This window comes from Sciurus vulgaris (assembly GCF_902686455.1).
Source record: "Sciurus vulgaris genome assembly, chromosome: 11".
In the NCBI taxonomy this organism is placed as follows: Eukaryota; Metazoa; Chordata; class Mammalia; order Rodentia; family Sciuridae; genus Sciurus; species Sciurus vulgaris.
This window is the reverse complement of record NC_136472.1, coordinates 109,195,601-109,217,930: the sequence shown is the minus strand read 5'-3', so window position 1 is coordinate 109,217,930 and position 22,330 is coordinate 109,195,601. Positions and strand designations below refer to the sequence as shown.

General features: G+C 37.4%; 1 protein-coding gene across 7 annotated transcripts in view; it reads left to right on the top strand.

Moving 5' to 3' along the window:
• The window catches only part of USP28 (ubiquitin specific peptidase 28), a 65,499-nt gene that overhangs the window by 2,325 nt on the left and 40,844 nt on the right, over nucleotides 1-22,330 (top strand). For all 7 annotated transcript variants that reach the window (XM_079103842.1, XM_079103841.1, XM_079103837.1 and 4 more), the window contains exons 2-4: nucleotides 12,963-13,040; nucleotides 14,628-14,760; nucleotides 21,393-21,498. In XM_079103842.1, the coding sequence (XP_078959968.1) occupies nucleotides 12,963-13,040; nucleotides 14,628-14,760; nucleotides 21,393-21,498 (317 nt within the window). The remainder of the gene's footprint in view (nucleotides 1-12,962; nucleotides 13,041-14,627; nucleotides 14,761-21,392; nucleotides 21,499-22,330) is intronic.

Here is a 22,330-nt window from a genome sequence, read left to right as displayed (position 1 = left end):
TGTTGTTGTAGATGGACATAATATCTTTATCTTACTTATTTTAGTCCTGAGGATTCAACCCAATGCCTCACACATGCTACGCAAACGCTCTACCTCTGAGCTACATACACTCCTACCTCCAGTTTGATTCTTAATAAACCTGTCATCCTTGGCAGCAGTACTGAGGGTTGACATCACACTTTTTTGAGGGGCAGGGATGGTACTGAGGATTGAACCCAGAGGGACTCCACTACTGGGCTACATCCTCAGCCTTTTTAATTTTTCATTTTGAGATAGGGTCTTGCTAAGTTGCCAGGGTTGGCCTTGAACTTGAATCTTCCTGCCTCAGCCTTTTGAGATGCAGGATGTCCAGCAGGCTGACATTACACATTCTTTAGGATAGCTGAAACCCTTTTAAAATGTGCTAATTTTAGTGAAAATGTAATGCCCTTTTTTGTTTTCTCTTCATTTACCAAGTTTTTGTTTCCTTTTTATTTATTTTTAATTTCTTTTTTAATTTTTTTAGTTGTTGATGGACCTTTATTTTTATTTATTTATATGTAATGCTGAGAATTGAACTCAATGCCTCACACATGGCAGGCGAGTGCTCTACCACTGAGCCACTACCCTAGTCCTATTTTTTTTTTTATTTGTTCTAATTAATTATACAGGAAGTTTTAATTTCCTTTTACATTGTCTCATTGATTGTGACTTTTGGAACATCAGCAGGTCAGTGATTGGTTGGCTTCACAACTCTCATACTCAGCTACAGTTACTGTTCACTCACTAACAACAGTATTTATAAGACATATCACAGATAGGCTGTTACCAGGCAAGCTCTTTCTATGTCTTTTGTTTCATTAAAGAAATTTAAACCAATAGCAAAGTGGAAGCAAGTGCTTTCCAAGGAAAATAATGATGCTGATACCTGTAATAGCTAGTACCAATAATTGCACATTTATTGTGTTAGACCCTGTGTTTAGAACTTAATAAATTTTTGTCACAATACTATGGAAATTCTATGAGAAGACTTATACTTTTTAAATAATCCAAGGTCACCCAGCTCGGAAATGGTGCAACCAGATTGAACCCAGGCAGTAAGTCCAAGAGCCCAAGATATCCCTGGTTCTGTCTCTTAGTTGATGGACTCATTGTCCTAGGCCAGAGCCATCCCACTAATCTCCTAATGTCTTCTCTGTGAATCTCCTAATGTTTTAAACTTCTAATTTCTCTCTTGTAATATTTTCTTTTAAATTTTGTTTTGGTAGTTGTAGATGGACAGAATGCCTTTATTTTATTGATTTTTATGGGGTGGCTGAGGATGGAACCCAGTGCCTCACATGTGCTAAGCAAGCGCTCTACCACTGAGCTGTAGCCCCAGCCCTTTCCCTTGCATTTTTCTTTCTTTTTTTTTTTTTTGGCACTGGGGATTGAACCCAGGGATGCTCAACAACTGAGCTACATCCCTAGCCCTTTTTGTTTTTTATTGTGAGACAGGGTTTCCCTAAGTTGCTGAGGTCCTTGCTAAGTTGCTTGGTTGGCCTTGAACCTGTGATCCTCCTGCCTCAGCCTCCTGAGTGGCTGGTATTACAGGCATACACCACCATGCCTGCCTTTTCCCTTGCACTCTTTCTGAACAAATAATCTTCTTTCCTATTTGACTGAGCTCCCTGATGTCTACATAGAACTCTGTGTTTCATGTTTTGTCCAAACACCTTGCCCCCATTATCTCATTGCTTTTCTCTCATTTTAGTTTGGAAGAATTATACTTCCTTTCTTATTCCATCATTTCTTAGAGATAAACCTAGATTAGTGGTGCTTACTAGGGTGAGATTTTGCACTCTAGGAGATATTTGGTAGTCTAGAGATGTTTTTGATTGTTATTGCTGTGGGAAGAGGATGCTGGCATCTATTGTGTAAAAGTCAGAAATGCTGCTAAGCATCCTAGAATGTACAGGATAGCCTCCACAACAGTGAGTTATGTAGCCCAAAATGTAAATTGTGTGGAACTTGAGAAACCCATATCTAAATGTCTCTGTTTGTTCTCTCATGTAATTTATTCTTTATTCTCCTTTATCTCAGTCTAGCCACCAAAAACTTCACTGTGTACCTTTTGCTACTTAAATGGACCAGAGGCATCTGCATTACTTAGGACAGAAATGCAGGATGTTGGATATGCTAGAGCTCGATTGTATGGCTTTTCCAGCCAATTGTGTCTGTCTCTTCCCAGTTCTGCGTTCAGTGACCTCATGTTGATAGGTTGAGACCACCAGGGTGAGAATATTAATGCCAGAGAAACAAGCACACACTGAAATTGGCACATCACTACTTGGAACTTCACCTTAGATCTACTGAATAAGATTCTGCCTTTTGACAAGATTCCTGTGTCATTCATTTGCACATTAAATTTTGAGAAGGATATGGATGGAATTCCCATTTTGTTGTGTCCATATGCCCTAAGTCCTGAAATAACAATGTTCTCTGTTGCCCTCTCCAGCTGTTGTTTTGTTCACTTCTTTCCTTTGGTTTACCTTTGAAACAGTTTCCAAATTCACCTCCTTCTTTTCTTTTTCTTTTTTCCTTTTTTTTTTTTTTTTTTTGATAAAAGTTTACACGGCAATAGAGGAGGATAATTGATGCATTTGTAATATTTGTTTCAATACACTGATATCTCAGTTCACAAAGACATAAAATGCATTATTCTTGATAACTTGAAAGGATGACAGTGAATATGATCACTCTATTCTAAAAAACACAGAAAAAGAAAAATTTACCTGTTTCATTTTTAAAACATTTTTCCATGGGCTGGTGTTGTGACTCAGTGGTAGCGTGCTCACCTAGTGCATGTGGGGCTCTGGGTTCGATTCTCAGCACCACACAAAAATAAAATAAAGGTATTGTGTCCACCTACAACTAAAATATATATATATTTTCTTACAGTGACAATATAATTCAGACTTTATGTAGAAAACTTGGAAAATGGAAACCTGAAGATCAGGGTCATAGCTCAATACTAGAATGCCTGTGCCCTGGGTTCACTTTCCAGTATTGCCCAAAAAGAGGGAGAGAATGTGTTTGGGGGGGGGGGGGGGTTAATCTCCAGTATTGCCAAAAAGAGAGACAGACCGACAGACATATACGTGAGCAGGATTAACTTTTAACTGATAGGAGACAAAGCCAGGTTAGCTTCTATAGTACAGAACAGAGATTGAGGTGGCAACACTTACAAAAGCCCAGTTGTGAGGTCGCTTTGGGGACCAGTCCAGTTCAAGGAGAGAGCTGGTTGACCAGGCAGTATAAGATTCAGTTGTAGGGCAGTGAGTGGTTTTACATAGTTAGCATCTACCTAGGCTAATGGTGAGGTTTGCTAAAGTAGGCTTTTATTAAGAATTTGTTATTATCGAATGAAACAGATCTCTCAGAAGTAAGCAGTCATTAAACTGGTGTCCAGGTGCAGGCCTGTAAACCAGCTACTACTTGGGAGTTTGAGGCAGGAGGATTACAAGTTCAGAGCCAACCTGGGCAACTTAGGAAGACTGTCTCAAAATTTAAAATAATAATAATAATAATAATAATAATAATAATAATAAAGGGCTGGGAGTATAGCTCAGTGGTAGGGCACCCCAGAGTTCAATCCCCAGTACCAAAAAATAAACAGTAAAGTAACCAGTGATTGACCACCTTCTGGTCAAATCAGTCAATCAGTGGCCTTTCAGTAGCAGTAGTAATTAGTTTGACCGTTCTTCCTTGGTTGAATAATCAAAGTCTCATTCCCATGCTTTTATTATTTATGTATGTGGTGTTGTTTTAATTATTGTTTTGTTTTTATGATCCCTTATTATGGTTTTTTTAATTGGTATGTATTTTGGAACTTGGTTTTATTGTTCTCATCTGTTATTTTCTTTCTCCTAAAACTTCCTGTGTGTATCTGTGTGTGTATGTGTGTGTGTGTGTGTGTGTGTGTGTGTGTGTTTTACAAATTTTTTTTTACAAATCCCCAATCCTGTGGATTGAACCATGGATGTTTTACCACTGAGCTACATCCCCAAGCCCTTTTAAAAAATTATTTTTAGACAGGGTCTTGCTAAGTTGCTGAAGCTGACCTCAAACTTGTGACCTGGGGATGTAGCACAGTGGGTAAAGTGCCTTGGGTTCATGCACATGCATGCATACATGCGCACATGTGTGTATGTATGTATATATATACCCAAACATGTAGATTGCAGGTCTCACTAAGTCATGGCCTCCCTAAGTTTTTGAGGCTGGCTTTGAACTTGTAATCCTCCTGCCTCAGTTTCCCAAGTGGTTGGGATTACAGGTGTATGCCACTACACCCAGTGAGTACTCTGAATATTTGTATACAGTATTTAAATACCTTTTTTCAGTCTTTTGGATGTATACCTAGAAGTGGAATTCCTGGGACATATGCTCATTCTATGTTTAACTTTTTGAGGAATTGCCAAACTGTTTTCCACAGCAGCTGCTCCATTTTACATTCCCACCAGTAATGTACAAGGACTGTAGTTTCTCTATATCTTTACCAAACTTCACTAGCTGAGCATGGTGTTGCACACCTGTAATCCCAGTCACTCCAGAGGCTGAGGCTGGAGGATTGCAAGTTTAAGGTCAGACTCACTCATTTAGGAAGACCCTAAGCAATTTAGTGAGACCCTGTGTCAAAATAAAAAAAATAAAAGTGGACTGGAGATGTAGCTCAGAGGTGAAGCACCCCTGAATTCCAATCCCCAGTACCAAAAACAAACAAAAACCCAAAACACTTTGCTGTTTTCTGTTTTTGTTCTGTTTTGTTTGATAATAGCTATCCATATAAGTGTGAAATGGTAAATCATTGTGGTTTGGGTTTGTATTTCCCTCATGGCTAATATCGTTAAACATCTTTTCACAAATTTATTGGCCATCTGTTTATCTTCTTTGGAAAAATGTCTGTTGAAATTCTTTGCTTATGCCCCTCCCCCCCACCTCTCCCACACACTTGGCCTTGAACCTAGTTGGTACTCTACCACCAGCCCTATTTTTTCTTTCTTTCTTTCTTTCTTTCTTTCTTTCTTTCTTTCTTTCTTTCTTTCTTTCTTTCTTTCTTTCTTTCTTTCTTTCTTTCTTTCCTTTCTCTCTCTCTCTCTCTCTCTCTCTCCTTCTTTCTTTCTTTCTTCTTTTTTTTTTTTTTTTCTTGGTACAAGGGATTGAACCCGGGGGTGCTAAATCACTGAATCACTTCCCAAGCCCTTTTTATTTTTTATTTTGAGACAGGATCTCACCAACTTGATTAGGGCTTACCAAATTGCTGAGGCTGGCTTTGAACTTATGATCCTCCTGCCTCAATCTCCTGATCCTCTGGAATTACAGGCATGTGCTACTGAGCCTGGCTCATTTCACTTTCTTAATAATGTTCTCTAATGCACAAAAGTGTTTAATTTTGAAGTCCAGTTTGATATTTTTTGTGTATGTATGGTACGTGGGATTGGACCCAGGGCTTCATACATGCCGGGCAAGTGCTCTCCTGCTGAGGTACAACCCCGTACCCAGATTCAGTATTTTTTTTTCCTTTTGTTGCTCATGCTTTTGGTATCATCTTAAGACTCAGTTATCAAATCCAAGGTCTTGAAGATTTGTCTCTTGTTTCCTTTCAAGAGTTTTATAGTTTTAACTCTTAGGTTTAGGTCCTTGATCCATTTTGAGTTAATTTCTGTTTATTATATGTGATAGGGGTTCAGTGTCATTCTTTTGCTTGTAGATATTCAGTTGCCCAGAACCATTTGCTGATGAGACTATTTTTCCCCATTAAATGATACTGGTACCCTTGTTGAAAATCAACTGATAGATGAGTGAACGTTCTGGACTCCAACTTTCATTTCATTGTTCTGTGTGTCCATTCTTATGCCACTCTACAGTATTATGATCATTGTAGCATTTTATTAAATTTCAAAACTGGAAAGTGTGAGTCCTCTGGGTTTTTTTTTTTTTTTTTTTAATATTTTATTGGCTCTTCAGGGTCTGTTGGAATTCTGTGTGAATTTGAGGATCACCTTTTCCATTTCTCCAAGAGACCATTGGAATTTTGATAGAATTACATTGAATTTATTGATCATTTTGTGGCATTGCTATCTTAGTAAGTTGTTCTGATTGTTAATATTGTGTGTTGATTGGGCCATAAGGTGCCCAAACATTTGGCCAGGTATTATTTTAGGTATGTCTGTCTGTGAGGGTATTTTTGAATAATATTCAATCAGTAGACTGGATAAAAAAGCAGATTGCTTTCCCTAATGTGTGGTCCTTATCTGATTGATTGAAGACCTAAATAGAACAGAAATTCTGATTAAGAGAAAATTTTGAGGCCAGGCATGGTGGCGCACACCTGTAATTCCAGTGACTTGGGAGGTTGAGGGAGGTTGAGGCAGGAGGGTTGCAAATTCAAAGCCAGCCTCAGCAATTTAACCTCAGCAAGGCCCTAAGCTAAATAAATAAAAGAGGCTAAGGATTTGGCTCAGTAGTTTAACACCCCTGATTTAAATCCCTGGTACAAAAATAATAATAATAACAACAACAACAACACTTTGCCTGCCTGACTATTGGAGCAGCGACTTTGGTCTTTTGACCTTGTACTTCAACTTCTACCATCAGTTCTCTTTGTTATCTGAGCTTCACACTCAGCCTAGACCTTACATCTTCTAGCTTTCCTGTTTCTCAGGCCTCAGACTTGGGCTGGAACTACACCACTGGTCTCTAAAGTCTCCAGCTTGCTAACTGCGTGTCTTAAAACTTTTCAGCCTGAATAGTCATATGAACCAATCCCTTATAATAAATCTCTCTCTGTATATACACTCATATCTCCTATTGGTTGTTTCTTTGGAGAACACAGTCTTCCAATCCATAAAGATAGGTATCCTTTTTAATTATTTAGGTCTTACATAACTTCTTTGAGCAATGTTTTGTTGTTTTTAGTGTACAGGCCTTTCACCTCTGGTTAAATTTATTCCTAGGTATTTTATTCTTTTGGTTTCTATTGCAAATGAAATTTTTTTCTTAATTTCCTTTTGGATTGTTCATTGCTGCTGTATAGAGGAAGTACATTTGATTTTTGCACGTTGTTTTATATCCTGCAATTTTGCTTAATTTATTAATTCTTAGTTCTGGTAACCTTGGGTTTTTTTCTTGCCTTATTGCTCTGGCTAGAACTTTCGGTAAAACGTGGTATAGTTGTGGTAAAAGTGGGCATCCCTGTCTGGTTCCTGATTTCAAGAGTAAAACTTTCAGTCTTTTACTATTGAATATGATGTTACCTGTGGGTTTTTGTTGTTTGTTTTGATACTGAGACTTGAACCTAGGGATTTTTTTTACCACTGAGCTACATCCCCAGCCCTTTATTTTGAAATAGGGTCTCACTAAATTACTTAGGGCCTTTCTAAGTTGCTAAGGCTGACCTCAAAGTTGGAAATCCTCCTCCTCAACCTCCTGAATTACTGGGATTTCAGGTGTATGTCAACTGCCCTCAGTACCTGTATGCTCCCCCCCACACCATTTATTTGTTTAAGGCCCCTTATTGTGTTAGGAAATTCCCTTCAATCCCTAGTTTTTGGATCTTTTGTCATGAATGGTGTTGGATGCTCTGGGTGCTTTTCTCCAGCCATCAGAATGATCTTGCTGTTTTTCCCCTGTTGGTTTCCTTTTAGGTTATTGGCAATAGTATTCTCATAGGCATCCATTTACAAATATTTGACTAAGCTTTATCTCTTCATTCTTTGAGTTATTCAAAGTGGATTCTGCCTTTCTGTTTTCCCTATTAGTATCCTGCCTCTCATCACAAATTATTTGCTTATTATCCCTGTGATTTAGGGTAGTTAAGCTTTCTTTCTCTAATCTCATCCCTACTTTGAACTAGTTGTTCACAAGTGCTAGTTTAATCTGCTTAAACTCTCCCCTTCCCTGCCTTATCTCTTCCCTGCTGAGGAACCTGTCATGATTATCCATTGTTCATCACATTGTCTAAACTCATCCTGACATTTAGGACCTTTCATAATCCAGTGTCACAACACCTCCCTGATCTCTGTTTATCAAAAACAAATTCCAGAGACCCATCTAATAGTAACTTAAAATTTAATTGTTAGATTTCTAAAACTATAAGCATGAAATTTTGATTTCTTAACCTTTCTCTGATATTTTCCTACTTTCATCTCTAGCAAAATGTTGTTATAATTTATTTTCCTTAATTTTTGGAGATCTCATCCACTGTAGTGGCTTCCCAGCCTCATTTTCTATGGTTGGTTGGGACATGTATTCAAGGAAATGAGAAAATATTCTCTTAATGTATTCTAAAGCAAGAAAGAAGGAGTATAGAGCATTATATATAGTATGAAAAAATACACTCATGGGTATAGACAATTTCTGGAGAGATAGAAACCATGAGTAGTGGTTAACCCTTTGGGATGGAACTCAAGGGAGAAGATGCTTTCCTTTTCATTTTATATCCTTTTGTACTTCAGGAATTTCTTACTCAGTGGGTGTGAAAAAAGGTAAAAATTTAAAAAAAATATTAAATAAACAATGATTTATTCTCATTTTTTAAAGTTCCAATTTAAACCAGCCTATACCATATAAAAGCAACTAAATGCTAAAAGCATTTAAATGCCTTTTGACATTTTTAAGCCAGTTGGTGTACTGAAACAGGCATATTTCACTATGTACTGACTTTTGTATCATTCACATAAATTATTAAGTAGTCCAGGTCAGGGAATTTTATTGTATCCACAATAGCTGCTATTTGTCATTTTTAGCAAGTCATGTTGTTATGACTACATTAGGTTCTTCCTGGTGAATAAATTGCACCAACATGGGGGTTGTTGCTTGGAGAAAAACTGAAAAAATGCCAGGGCTTTGTGGCCTATTCCTTGTTTTGTGAAAGTCGGAAAGGTTAATAGCATTCTCAGAGTGTGTTAAAAAACTGTAGTTAAGATAGTTTCTGGGGCTGTTGGTGTATTTTTTTTTTCTTTGACTGACTCCCACTTAAGGGTTTTTATGTTGTTGTTTTTTTTTTTGTTTTGTTTTCTTTCCTTAGATACTGAAATTTTATTTTAAAATTGGAAAACCAGGTATTTAACTTTGGAGGGAATTTTATTAGGGGCACTTTCATAGGTGTTTTGTATAATATGTCAAATTTAGAAGTCTTTGTAAGACTACACAATTAAGATCAGAAAATGTGTGTGTCAGAATGATGAAGTAGCATCCCTGTTTGAAGGAATGAAATAAACTAGAAAGTGCCTCATCACAATGCTAAATCAGGTCTTTTAAAGATTAGTAATTAGTAGTGTTCCCTTATTTGGTCAGAAGAGTTTTAACTTAGTTGCAGTAGGACTAGACCAATTGTTTGTGGCAGGACCTCAATAGCTTAATTTTTTTCTGTTATGTTAATAATCCTGTTTGTTGCTTATTGTGAAGTGAGTTATTGCCTTTAAGAAAATCTCCATTGTGATGAGTGGACTGGATGGCCCTAGAGCCGCTGAGTAGCTGAGGTCTGAAGATTGAGAAGGGTGTGTGTGTGTGTGTGTACTCCCCTATTTTTTGTGCCTCTGGGCAGGAAAAAAGAGTACTTATTTGTGAAAAGTGTGAACTTAGGCAAGGAAATGCAAACCTGTTGGTTCTTGCCAACTTTTGGCTTCATTGTGACTGGAGCACAGGCTTTGTCTTGTCTCCTTGGGTGTGTACTTTATATATAGCAGTGTAGTTAGAGAGAAGGTAACATTTAAATCTGCTTTCTTTAAAGATCTAGAAAAATAGAACTTTTAGTTCAGTAGAATCCTGATAAGTTTAGTTTGTTACCATAAAGTCAGCATTTAATATATAGTACTTATTAGGATGGGGGGTAGATAATTTCTGAGAACTTAAGCTTAGCTAAATATTTACAGGATGGAATCATGTCATAGCAGTTAGGTGTGTGTATCAATAGCATAGAGTGAGCCTTGTGAAATCTATGCTTTACATCTTTTGTTTTTGATTCACACTCTTAATAGCCATCTTTGATTTATATTTTAACTCAAAATATCTGATGATAGTTTGTTTTTGTTTTCCCTATACTGGAGATGGAACCCAGGAATGCTCTTCCCACTGAGCTACCCCCCACCCCAGCCCTTTCTTTCTTTCTTTTTTTTTTTTCCTTGAGACAGGCTCTCACTAAATTCTCAAGATTGGCCTCATTTTCTGCCCTCCTGTCTCAGTCTCTCCAGTTGCTGGGATTATAGCCGTGCACTACTGTTGCCCAGCTGATAAATAGGTTTTATAAATCTCAATTTGCACACTGTCTGCCTTTTAGGATTGTCACAAGGATTGTACATTATATAAGGTACCTGAGTTTCAGTAAATATCAGTTGCAGGCATTATCAGCACTATCTTATGGATAAATTAAAATTGGGCACTTATGTTGTATGATTATTGCTTTATTAGAGAAAAGAACTTCATATGTACAGGGTGAGAGATAGGTGTTTATTTTCATTTTCATATGTAAAACAATTGAAGAACTAAAAGCCCCATTCATTCACAGGTTCATTGTTTCCTCAATATGAAGGGTTAGAAAAGGGAGAGAATAGTGAGGGCCAGAAAGGAGTGTATGAAGGAAGAAAGATGAATTAAACCCTTGACTGTAGGTTGGCTTCTGTAGTTTATCAATGGAAGAGTGTTACTAGAGATAATAGGAGCAACACTATAAGACAGGCTACAATTTGGATCTTGAATGCCATCCAAGGCCCTTGTTGAAGGATTGGTTCCTAGCTAGTGGTGCTATTGGAAACGCAGCATGGCATGGTGGTGTGTAGGCTGTGGAGTCAGACAGCCTGGTTTCAAATCCCAGCCGGATCCCTAGCTAGCAGTAACCTTGTGTAAGTTATTTGACCTCCTCTGTGTGCCTCAGTTGTCTGTCAAATGGACATAATTCCCATCTCACAGGTTTGTTTTAAGAGTTAAATGGTTAAATGAGTTAATACAGGGCTGTGGTTGTAACTCAGTAGTAGAGCGCTTGCCTTGCATGTGTGAGGCACTGGGTTCCATCCTTAGCACCACATAAAAGTAAATTAATAAAATAAAGGTATTTTTAAAAAAAAGTTAATACATGTAAAGTGTTTAGAATGGCACCTGTGTAGAAGTAAGCAGTGTATATCTTTTTTTTTTTTTTTGATACTGAGGATTGAACCCAGGGGTACTTTATCACTGATCTACATCCCCAGCCTTTTTTATTTTTTATTTTGAGATAGGGTCTTGCTAAGTTGCTGAGACTGGCCTCTAAATTGTGATCCTTCTGCCTCAGCCTCCCAAGTGGCTAGGATTACAGGCACATGCCCAATTTATATCTTAGTTGTTACTGGGATTATTTTCTGTAAATCAAGAATTGATTGGCATTCAAAGTAATTCCATATGAAAATGTGATTATCTATTCCATTGTTACCTTCTTAGTCAATTTGGCATTAATATGGTACTCAAGCCCAAAATTCCTCCTTTTGGGTGTATGTTGATTTTAGTCTTTTATAAAATTGTATTTGATTGGGATATATACTTTCACATACTTTTACACAGTAAAATCAAATGGAATTAGAATTAGTTTGGAAAAAAGTTTTAATACCTTATTGTTGTGAAAATCACATAGTGGTTTTCAACTTTTGCCAGGGCTAAATCTCAATACCTTTTAGTCTGATAATCACCCTCGCTTGTGTACAATGACTGGCTTTAACAAGACCCATAGCCTCAAAGACTGCTGACCATAGCAGGGTAGGGTTCCATTTCTAGCCTCTGACTATGGCCTATGAAGAGAACAGAAAGGCCAGAAAGGCGGTTGATGCTTTTTCAAGGACTGCAGAGGGATGTTTCAGTAAGTTATTTCTAGTTGTGTGATACTTAAGTGTTGCACTGTTGTGCCCTCAGCTGTTGAAGAACGCAGGATACTGTTTCTTTTACAGCTGACAGTAAATGTAGAATCTCTTTGAGACATATTACTAATTGAAGTTAATGGTGAAGCATCAAGTTTTGAGTCAGAACTTTATTCTGGTGTTACCTTAGTAATGATATAAATTAGATTTCTTCTCACTGAATTAATTTTGAACTTGTTTTCAATATTCACCTAAAAGATCATTATGTCTTAAGTTATTTAAATTGAGCTGTACTTGTAAATAAGTATTTCGGGTTAACATTTGACTGTGTGAACAGTATAAAATAGTTCAGAGGACTTTAAGGCTAAAAAGGAGTTAAAAAACTGATCTTATATAGCTAAAAGTTAACCAGTTAGATTTTTCCATGATGTGGAGCAATTAAGAGAACACATTCATTCCATAGTTCATTTTTTTTTTCTTTTTTTCTTTCTTCTTTCTTTTTCCCTTTTCTTCTTTTGAAGAAAAGCAGTTGAGCTTAACCATAGTTCATTCTTTTGGAATTATACATTTTATTTAATCTTTTAGAAAACTCTAGCTTTAGCTATGCTTCTGTTTAATCAGATCTGAAGTTTTAAACATGTTGGTGGTACCAGTCATTTGTAAGTTATATGATTGGAAGCATTGTCAGTGGAAATGACACACACAAGTGGCATGTGCAGTCAGGCTTAAAATAGCTGCTCCTCACATCCATGCAAATTCCCTGGACTCCTTATATGACCTATTTATGCACACTTACAGAAAGCAAAACCCAAGCATCCATTCAAGCTAAACTATTACATTTTTAAATGTTTTATCTATTGGTAGTCTTATTGTGTTTTTTTTTTTTTTTTTTTTTTTCATATTTATTTTGTAAGTGCCCAAGGCATTTTCCATGATTAGATTTTTAAAAGATTAATAGATTTGGCATTTCAGAATACATTTGGCAGTCAGTACCTTGTTAGATGCAGCTTGTCAGTTCTTTAGAGTAAAAAGTGCATGTCTCAGGTTTATCTAAGATGTGCCCAGTTTTATTTTCTGACTGACCTGTCTTTTTTTTTTTTTTCCTCCTCTCAAATATAGAGCTGCCAAATGCTGTTAAATCAACTGAGAGAAATCACAGGCATTCAGGATCCTTCCTTTCTTCATGAAGCTCTGAAGGTTGGTTTTTAGACCCCATTTAGCCAACAGCCTTTAAAATAGTTATCGGTATAATAGTTGTGTCAGTTCAAGCTATCTTTATACCAAAATGAAAATACATGTAGTGACAAAAACTGAACAGGTCAAATGGCCCAGTTTCTTCAATATGTTAATTGTAAAGGGATGGGGGACACTTGTGGTGAAACCCTACAAAGTCAAGGAGATTTAAGAGTCATATCAACCAATTACATTGTTCAAACCTTATATAGGTCCTGATTGAAACCAGCAAACCAAACAATATTTGAGGTGAAGAATTTTCCCCCAACCTTCTGGTACTGGGGATTGAGCCCAGAGGTACCTAACCACTGAGCAACATCCCTTGCCCTTTTTATTTTTTATTTTGAGACAAGGTTTCACTAAGTTGCTTAGGGCGTTGCTGATTTGCCAAGGCTGGTTTTGGACTTGCAATCCCTCTGCCTCGGCCTCTGGAGTTGCTGGGATTCCAGGCTGATTATAGGCCTGCACCAAAGTACCCATCAGTATTGTTACTCTTAAACTTTGTGGGTTATATTTTTAAAAAGATACAATCTGAAATGTTGACCAGTAAAATGATAAAACGCTTTTACTTTGCTTCAAAATGCTCAGGAGTGTGTAGGCAGTATAGATAAAACAAGATTGACTATGACTTGGTAATTGTTGAAGCCAAGTGATGGGTACATGAGGTTTTGGTTTTCACTCTACTGTTGTAAGTTTTAGAAATTTTTCTAACAAAATTAAAAACCTGTACAAATAAATGTGTGCGTGTAAATAATATACATATATATATTATATATTTGGGAGGGGTACTAGAGATTGCCACTGGGCCACATCCCCAGCCCTTTTTATTTTGAGACAAGATCTTACTGAGTTGCTTAGGGCCTCACTAAGTTGCTGAGGCTGACCTCAAACTTAGGATACTTCTGTCTCACAAACCAATACTATCACTATTACAAAGTATGGTAACTGCTTATTATTTTAGAGACTGATTCTTTAGAGTCTCTGTGTTATTTGTCAGCTCTTTGTTTGACACATTGTACTTGAACTATTTTGTGAAATCAGAAATAATAGGACTTGAAGCAATGACAAATATCCAGCAAGATTTTGTTTTCGTTTGCATGTTGTGGGAATCAGAGCATAGCAACTTACCTCCTGTAACTGGGTGTTTATTATACCTTCAGGCAGATTAAACTTATTGTACTCCATACTTTTCTTTCTTTCTTTCTTTTTTTTTTTTTTTTGGTGTTACTGGGAATTTAGCCCAGAGCATCGCACATGCTAGGCAAACACTTTACTACTTAGCTACATTCCCCATCCTTTTTATTTTGAGACAGATCTCACTAAATTGCCCTGGGTGGTCTTGAACTTGTGATCCTCCTGCCTCCACCTCTTACAGGTTTGCACCACCATGCCTGGCTCAACCTTGCTTTTTCTACCTTATATCTAGCATTATACCTAGACTTACTCATTGTCACCAGGGTAGTAGGGAGGTATAACCCCCAAACTAACTTGCTATTTACCTTATATTCTGATTATTTGCCTTTGAAATGTTCGTTGTTTTTCTTGCCTTAGGCCAGTAATGGTGACATCACTCAAGCTGTCAGCCTTCTTACTGATGAGAGAGTTAAGGAGCCCAGTCAAGACACTGTTGCTACAGAACCATCTGAAGTAGAGGGGAGTGCTGCCAACAAAGAAGTGTTAGCAAGTAGGTCTCTCTTTCTTTGAACTAGCACAAAATCAGTGTGTGTGTGTGAGTTCTCTACTAAGCACATCACCCTTTGAATAGCTAACTCTTGAGTCATTGCTATGTGCCAGGCACAATTCCAAGCTCTTAAATGTTTTTTTCATTCATTATTTAGTACTTATTCAGTGAGCACCAACTATGTGCCAGATACTCTTTGGTGGTCCTGGGGATTGAACACACAAGAAGGCCACAGCTGAAGCTGAGTGAGCTGGGAGGGCACTCACAATTGTGGAGGAGCTGGATATGGTAGTGCACACCTGTAATCCCAGCAACTCAGGAGGCTGAGGCAGGAGGATCCCTTGTTTGAGCCTAGCCTTAGCAATTTAGCTAGGCCCTATGCAACTTAACGAGACTCTCTCAAAATAAAACGGGTTAGGGATGTAGGTTGGTGGTAAAGCACCCCTGGGTTCAATCCCCACTATAAAAAGAACAGTGGAGGATCTGGAGGTGAGTCGTGCATCCTTTGTAAGTGCTGACTTATACTCCCAGTTAAGTGGGGAGCCCTTGAGAGTTTAGAAGAAAGGAGTGAGGTAACCTGGTTTCCATTTTCTAGAGACCATTCTGACTGCAGTGTTAAGAATAGAATATGGAGGAAAGGGTAGCTAGGAGCATGAGTCAGGCAGAGAGCCCAGGATCAATCAGGAGGCTGTTGCAGGTGGTGGAGGCTTGGGTCAGCAGGCAGTTGTGGAGGGCTGAGAAATGCTTGCACTCTAGCAGCTGGTGACTATATAGTGCTTTTTAAATAAAGACAGTAGAATTTGCTTACAGAAGACATAGGACTGTGAGAGAAAGGGAGGAGTTAAAGGTTACTCCAAGGTGGTTTTTGTTTTTTGTTTTTTTTTCCTACGCATCCCTGAAAGGATAGAGCTGCACTTACCTGAGAGGGATAACCACTGGTGAAGCACGTTTAGGATGGAAGATGAAGGGATCAGTTTTGGTAACACTAAGTATGCAATACCTAATATTTAGGTGGAGATGTCTAAAAGGTGAGGAGACCTAGTTGCGTAGTTCAGGGGAGAGATCCTGACTAGAGTTAGGTAAACATGGAAAGGTGTGAGACTAGCTCTCCAAAGAAATGGGTATAGAAAAGGTAAAAGGTTGAGTAGCTGAATGTTCCCAGTCTGGGGAGGTGATGAGTGTTGGAGGTAACCAGGAGGGTGGTATTCTGAAAGCCAAGGAGGCTTTCAGTTGGGCCAGATAGTGTTAAATGAACATTTAGCCTATTTGAAATTTTGAGCTATTCTGAATAATTCTGCTGTGTGTGTATGAATGAATGACGTGCATTTTTTTTTTTTTTTTTTAATAGTACTGGGCATTAAACCCGGGGTAATTTGCCACTAAGCTACTTCTTAATTCTTTTCTTTTTTATTTTGAGACAGGGTCTCTCTAAGTCATCCAGGCTAACCTCAAACTTGTGATCCTCTTGGCCTTAGCCTGTGAATAGCTGAGATTACAGGCATGCGTTATGGTGCCCTGCTTATAAATATTCTTATGTGTGTCTTAATGTACCTTGTGACTTATTTTAGTTCACATTTTTCTTTTTGAAAAATGTTTATCTTTATTTGTGTTGGAGATAATAGCTGTAACTCATTCATTTTTACTGGTGTGTAGTATTCCATAGTCTGATAATACACAATGTATATATTGATTGATTTAGGGGTTGTTTTGAAATTTTTCAGTATTATAAGCAAGGCTGATGTGTGTTATTTTGGGTTCATGTTTTTGGTGCATGTATGCAAGAGTTTCTTTGGTATATACACCTATTGATGTAGTTGGTAGGTATTAAGATATGCTCTTCTTAAACTTTATAGGTAATGGCAGTATTTCCCAGTATGATTTTTTCCATGTCTTCTGCTGACTTTTCTGTTTCATTATCTGCCTCTTTCTTTCTTTCTTTCTTTATTTATTTTTTGGTACTGGGGAAAGAACTCAGGGGCACTTAACTGAGCCATATCCCCAGCCCTTTTTTGTATTTTATTTAGAGACTGAGTCTCACGAGTTGCTTAGTATCTTGCTAATTTGCTGAGACTGTCTTTGAACTTGCTATCCTTCTGCCCCAGCCTCCTGAGCTGATGGGATTACAGATGTGCACTACTGTGCCTAGCTTCTTATTAATTCTTGATATTATTTTATTAATATTGACCATACTTTTATAATACTCTTGAAATATTTCTTATTGATATTGATCTTATATTTTTAATAATTTTTTTAAACTTTTTTTTAAGAATATTTTTTAGTTGTTGATGGACCTTTATTTTATTCATTTATTTATATGTAGTGCTGAGAATCAAACCCAGTGCCTCACACTTGCGAGGCAAGCACTCTACCACTGAGCCACAACCTCAGCCCCCATCTTATTTATTCTTGATGTAAGTTCTCTTTTCTAGACTTGTATATTTCAGATGCCTCTTCCTGTTGGTGTCTTGTGTTTTACGTTATAGTGCTAAATTAGAGAGCTAAATAATTACTCCCCCCCTTTTTTTTTTTCTTCATGTGTGCTGAGCAAGTGCTCTACCACTGAGCTATATCACCAGACCTTTTTATTCTTTATTTTGAGACTGGGTCTCACTAAGTTACCCAGGCTAACCTGGAACTTGTGATCCTTCTTCCTCAGCTTTCCTAGTAGCTAGTTTACAGGTATGCACCACTATCCCTGGTTATAATAATTCTTTAACTTTTTTGGTAGTATTTCTAAGAAAGGACCCTTATTTTTCACAACTGCAGCAACATTATTACATTTAAAAATTAACAGTAATTTCTTAACCTCAACAAATGCCCAGTGTAGAGATTTCCCTGTCTTACTAACAATGTTTACAGTTGGTTTGTAAGAATAATGATCCAAATAAATTAAAACATTCAATGTATTCAAAGTACTTTTAAGTGTCCTATCAGATTTTATACATTCTGGAATTTACTGATATCATTCTGCTCTCATTCCCTTCCTCCCTCCTTCTCTCTTTGCTTCCTTCCTTCCCTTTCTGGCTGTGCTGGGGATCGAACCCAGAGCCTCATACATGCTAGACAAGCACTTTACCACAGAACTATACTCCTGGTTCTTCTTAAATTTTATTTTGAGGCAGGGTCCCACTGTGTTGGTCAGATAGGCCTTAAACTTGTGGTTCTCCTGCCTCAGCCTCTCAAGTAGGGATTACAGTTATGCGCCAATACCCCTGGCTAAGTTGGATTTTTCTGTCCTATCTTTCCTATAAATTTAGATGATGTTGGGCATGAATGTGTCATAAGGAGTGTTGTTTTTATATCTTCTGTTTTGTCATATCAAAAAGCAGATAAGCTGGGCATGGTGGTGCATGCCTGTAATCCCAGCACCTCAGGAAGCTGAGAGAAGAGGATCACAAGTTCAAAGCTAGCTTCAGCAACTTAGTGAGACCCTATCTAAAAATAAAAATTAAGAAGGGCTTGGGGAGTAGTTCAGTTTTAAGGCACTCTCAGGGGTAAATCCCCAGTACCAAAAAACAAAAAAAGCAGCAAATAATGTCTCCTTATCCTCTTTTTATGTTGTTAAAATTGCTATTTTTTGAATATAGGTATTGTCAACTTCATTATTCAGTCGCGAAATTTTCCACCTAGTGTTTTCAGCAGTTCTTTATGATCATTGCCTAAATTCTTTATTTCACTGGAGATTTCAAAGTGGTAATATTCTGTCTCATAACTCTGATGATAATTGGAATAATTATAATAATTGGGCAGTTTATTGGAATTCTTTTTATTGTGGTAGGTAAAAAACAAAAAAGGTATATTTTATAGGTGAGGTTTTTTAATGTTTTATTCACTTACAAGTATAGAGATCATTAGCGTTAAATGTGTTAACATTGTTGTAAAACAGATCTTCAGAACTTTTATCATCTTAAAAATGTGAAACTCCATGCCAATTAAACAACCCCTTTCCTTCCTCCTCCTAGTCTCTGAAAACCCCATTCTTTCATTTTCTTTGTGCTTTGTTTTTTTTTGTTTGTTTGTTTGGGTTTTTTTTTTTTTTTTTTTTTTTTTTTTTTTTTTTGGTTTTTTTTTGGTACTGGGGATTGAACCCAGGGCCTTGTGCTTACGAGGCAAACACTCTACCAACTGAGCTATATCCCCAGCCCTGTTCTTTTTTTTTTTTTTAAGGTCCTAGGTATTGAACCCAGGGGTGTTTACCCACTAAGCCACATCCCAGCTCTCTTTATTTTTTATTTTGAGACAGGGTCTCACTGAGTTGCTGGTTGCTGGCCTCGAATGTGCATATATGCCTTATCAGGGACATGTCCTGCCAAAATTTTCTCCCATGGGTTGACTTTTCACTTTCTTAATGGTGTCCTTTGGAGCCCAAAGATTTTATTTTATTTTATTTATTTATTTGTTTTTTTTGTGGTGCTGGGGATCGAACCCAGGGCCTTGTGCTTGCAAGGGAAGCACTCTACCGACTGAGCTATCTCCCCAGCCCTTATTTTTTAGTTTTAAATTTATTTTTTGCATTGCCAGGGATTGAACCCAAGGCTTTAAACATGCTTGGCAGGCACTCCACCACTGAGCCACATTCCCTGCCCCCAAAAGTTTTTTATTTATGTATGTATGTATGTATGTATTGGGTGCTGAGGTTTGAACCCAAGACGTTGGGCATGCTAGGCAAGCACTGTCCCAACAGGCACCACTTCTGACATTTTTTTTTTTTTTTTTTTTAATTAAAGCACTGTATTACACATAATAGGTTCATTTTGACAAAATTATACATTCATGGAATTTGATTTACTCCATTTTAGTTCTCAGTGTCCCCAACTTTCCTTTCCCTTTTTCTTCCCCCATTCTTCCTCTCCTTTACTGACGATCTGTATGTTTATTGTATGCCAAGTAGCATGATTTTTTTTGTGTATGTGCGGTACTAGGAATTGAACCCGGGGTGCTTGCTCTACCACTGAGCTGTATCCCTAGCCCTTTTTTGTTGTGAGACAGGGCCTCACTAAGTTGTCCAGGCTGGCCTTGAACTTGTGATCTTTCTGCTTTAGCCTCTTGAAAAGCTGGGATTACAGGTGTGCGCTACTGTGCCTGGCACAGTTTTGATTACTGCAGTTTTGTGTATTTGTGTGTGATATTTTTCATTTTAGATTAAATGTTGTTCTTCATTGCTTGTGTATAGAAATTAATTTAACCTTTTGTACATTGGTCTGTTATTTATTTGTTTTTTGTGGTGCTGGGGATTAAACCCAGGGCATTGTTCATGCCAGGTAAGCACTCCACCACTGAGCTACATCTCCAATTCTACATTGATTTTTTTAATTTAATTTAGTCACTTACTAATTATAACTATTTTTTATAGATAATTTTGGGTTGCCCTTGTAGGTTATTATCATCTGTGAATGGTGATGGCTTTGCTTATTTTATAGTATTTATTTATTCATTCATTCATTCAGTTAGTTAAGATGTCTCACCCTGTTGTCCAGACTGATCTTAAATTCCGTATGTCAAAACAGTCCCATCTCAGACTCCTAAATAGCTGGAATTACAGGTGTGCACCACTGCGCTTGGCTCAGTCTTTAAATTCCCTTTGTACTAGCTAGAACTTCTAAAGCCATGATAAAAAGAGTGATAATAGATGGACATGCCATGGGTATACCCCTGTAATTCCAGCAACTCAGAAGAGTGAGACAGTAGTATTATAAGTTCAATGCTAACCTCAGAAACATAGAGACCCTAAGCAACTTACTAAGACCCTATCTCAAATTAAAAAATCAAATTAAAAAATAAACAGGGCTGGGGATGTAGCTGGTAAAATACCCCTGGATTCAATCCCTAGTACCAAGACAAAAGAGTGCTAATAGAATTATTGAATTCCGTTTCTAATATTTTATGTTTCTTTGTGATCATGTATGAGTTTGTAATTTTTTCTATTTCATACTGTTGACTGATTTTTATGTGTGTATTGTTATGATAACTTCCTAAAATGAGTTGAATATGTTCTTCATTCTCTAAAACAGTTAATGTGACACTGAAAATCAGTTTGTTGTAACTGAGCGCAGTGGTGCACACCTATAATCCTAGTGGCTCAGGAGGCTGAGGCAGGAGTATCTGGAGTTCAAAGCCAGCCTCAGCAACTTAGTGAGGCTCTAGGCAACTCAGTAAGACCCTGTATGTAAATAAAATACAGAATAGTGTTAGGGATGTGACTCAGTGGTTGAGTGCCACTGGGTTCAATTCTCAGTACCTGTCCCATCCCCCAAAAAGAAAATCTGATCCTTGAATATGTTTAGTAAATGCTTTATTATGATAAATTTTTTATGATGATATATTTAGCTTACAGGTGTGGAATTTATTTTTCACTTGGTAGAAAGAGACTATAGAGGAAGATATTTGATTCCTATATTTTAATAGCTTATTTCTGTATTGTTGGCTAGTATAAGGTTACAGTGTAGCATTTAAGTTATTCATTTGATTCTGGACAAAGTAATAAAATGGTTCTTACACTGATGAGCCATTGTCGGGACAGCTAAAGAGTATATCTGTTTGAGGAATGTTTTCACTTTTTTTTTTTTTTTTTAATACAGCAGACAGAAGGGCAGTTTCTTGCTTATAGGCTAATTAAATTTCTATTTATTTTACAGAAGTGATAGACCTTACTCATGATAACAAAGATGATCTTCAGGCTGCTATTGCTTTGAGTCTGCTGGAGTCCCCAAAAATTCAAGCTGATGGAAGAGAGCTTAACAGGTTATTGCTTTAATTTATATTCTGTGATCCCCATATGTATGTGTAGGTCAAAGGCAAATAGCTCCATGAATGCCACTCAGGAATAATTCCACTGAATTCCTTTAATGACACTTAAATTGAATTGCTTTTAGGAGAAGCAGTGAACTTTAGCATGCTTTACTGTTTGGTTTATGTTTGGAAAAGCCAAATATGAGGAGGGTCCCATTGCTCCAGTTGAAAGTTATCATCCAGATGCCATGGTGCACACCTGTAATCCTAGTTGCTTGGGAGAATTGAGGCAAAAGGATCACAAGTTCCAGGCAATCTCAGTAGTTTAGCAAGACCCTGTCTCAAAAAAAAAAAAGAAAAGAAAATAAATAAATGAAACTTATTACTCAACCATCCTGCTTCAGAGGTGACTGGGGTATATATTGTTTGAATTGGTATTCATTTGTTGATTGCCTGGTGCTGTTCACAGACATCCATTTCCAGTGATGGACTGTCAGTTTTTAAACATGCTTATTTCCTTACACTGCTGAGTTGTTTCTTTCAGGGAAACATATAGCAGGGTGTTGTGTGCTGGGCAGTTTGGCAACTCTTAGCTGTAGCACAGTTCTCTTTTTCTCTTTCAATGGCAAGCACTTAGGGTGCTGTGATTAAAACGGAAAACTTTTAATATAGTAGCCATATGGATCTTATTAGTAATAGTTCCTGTTATGGAAGGATTAACGTTTCTATTTAAATCTGGCTTTTCACTTACATTATAGTTCTATAGGTACTACATAGCTAATAATTACCCAGTAAGTATTTTTTTGGGCATTTTGAATTGCTTGTGAAAGGTCACCAGCATCCT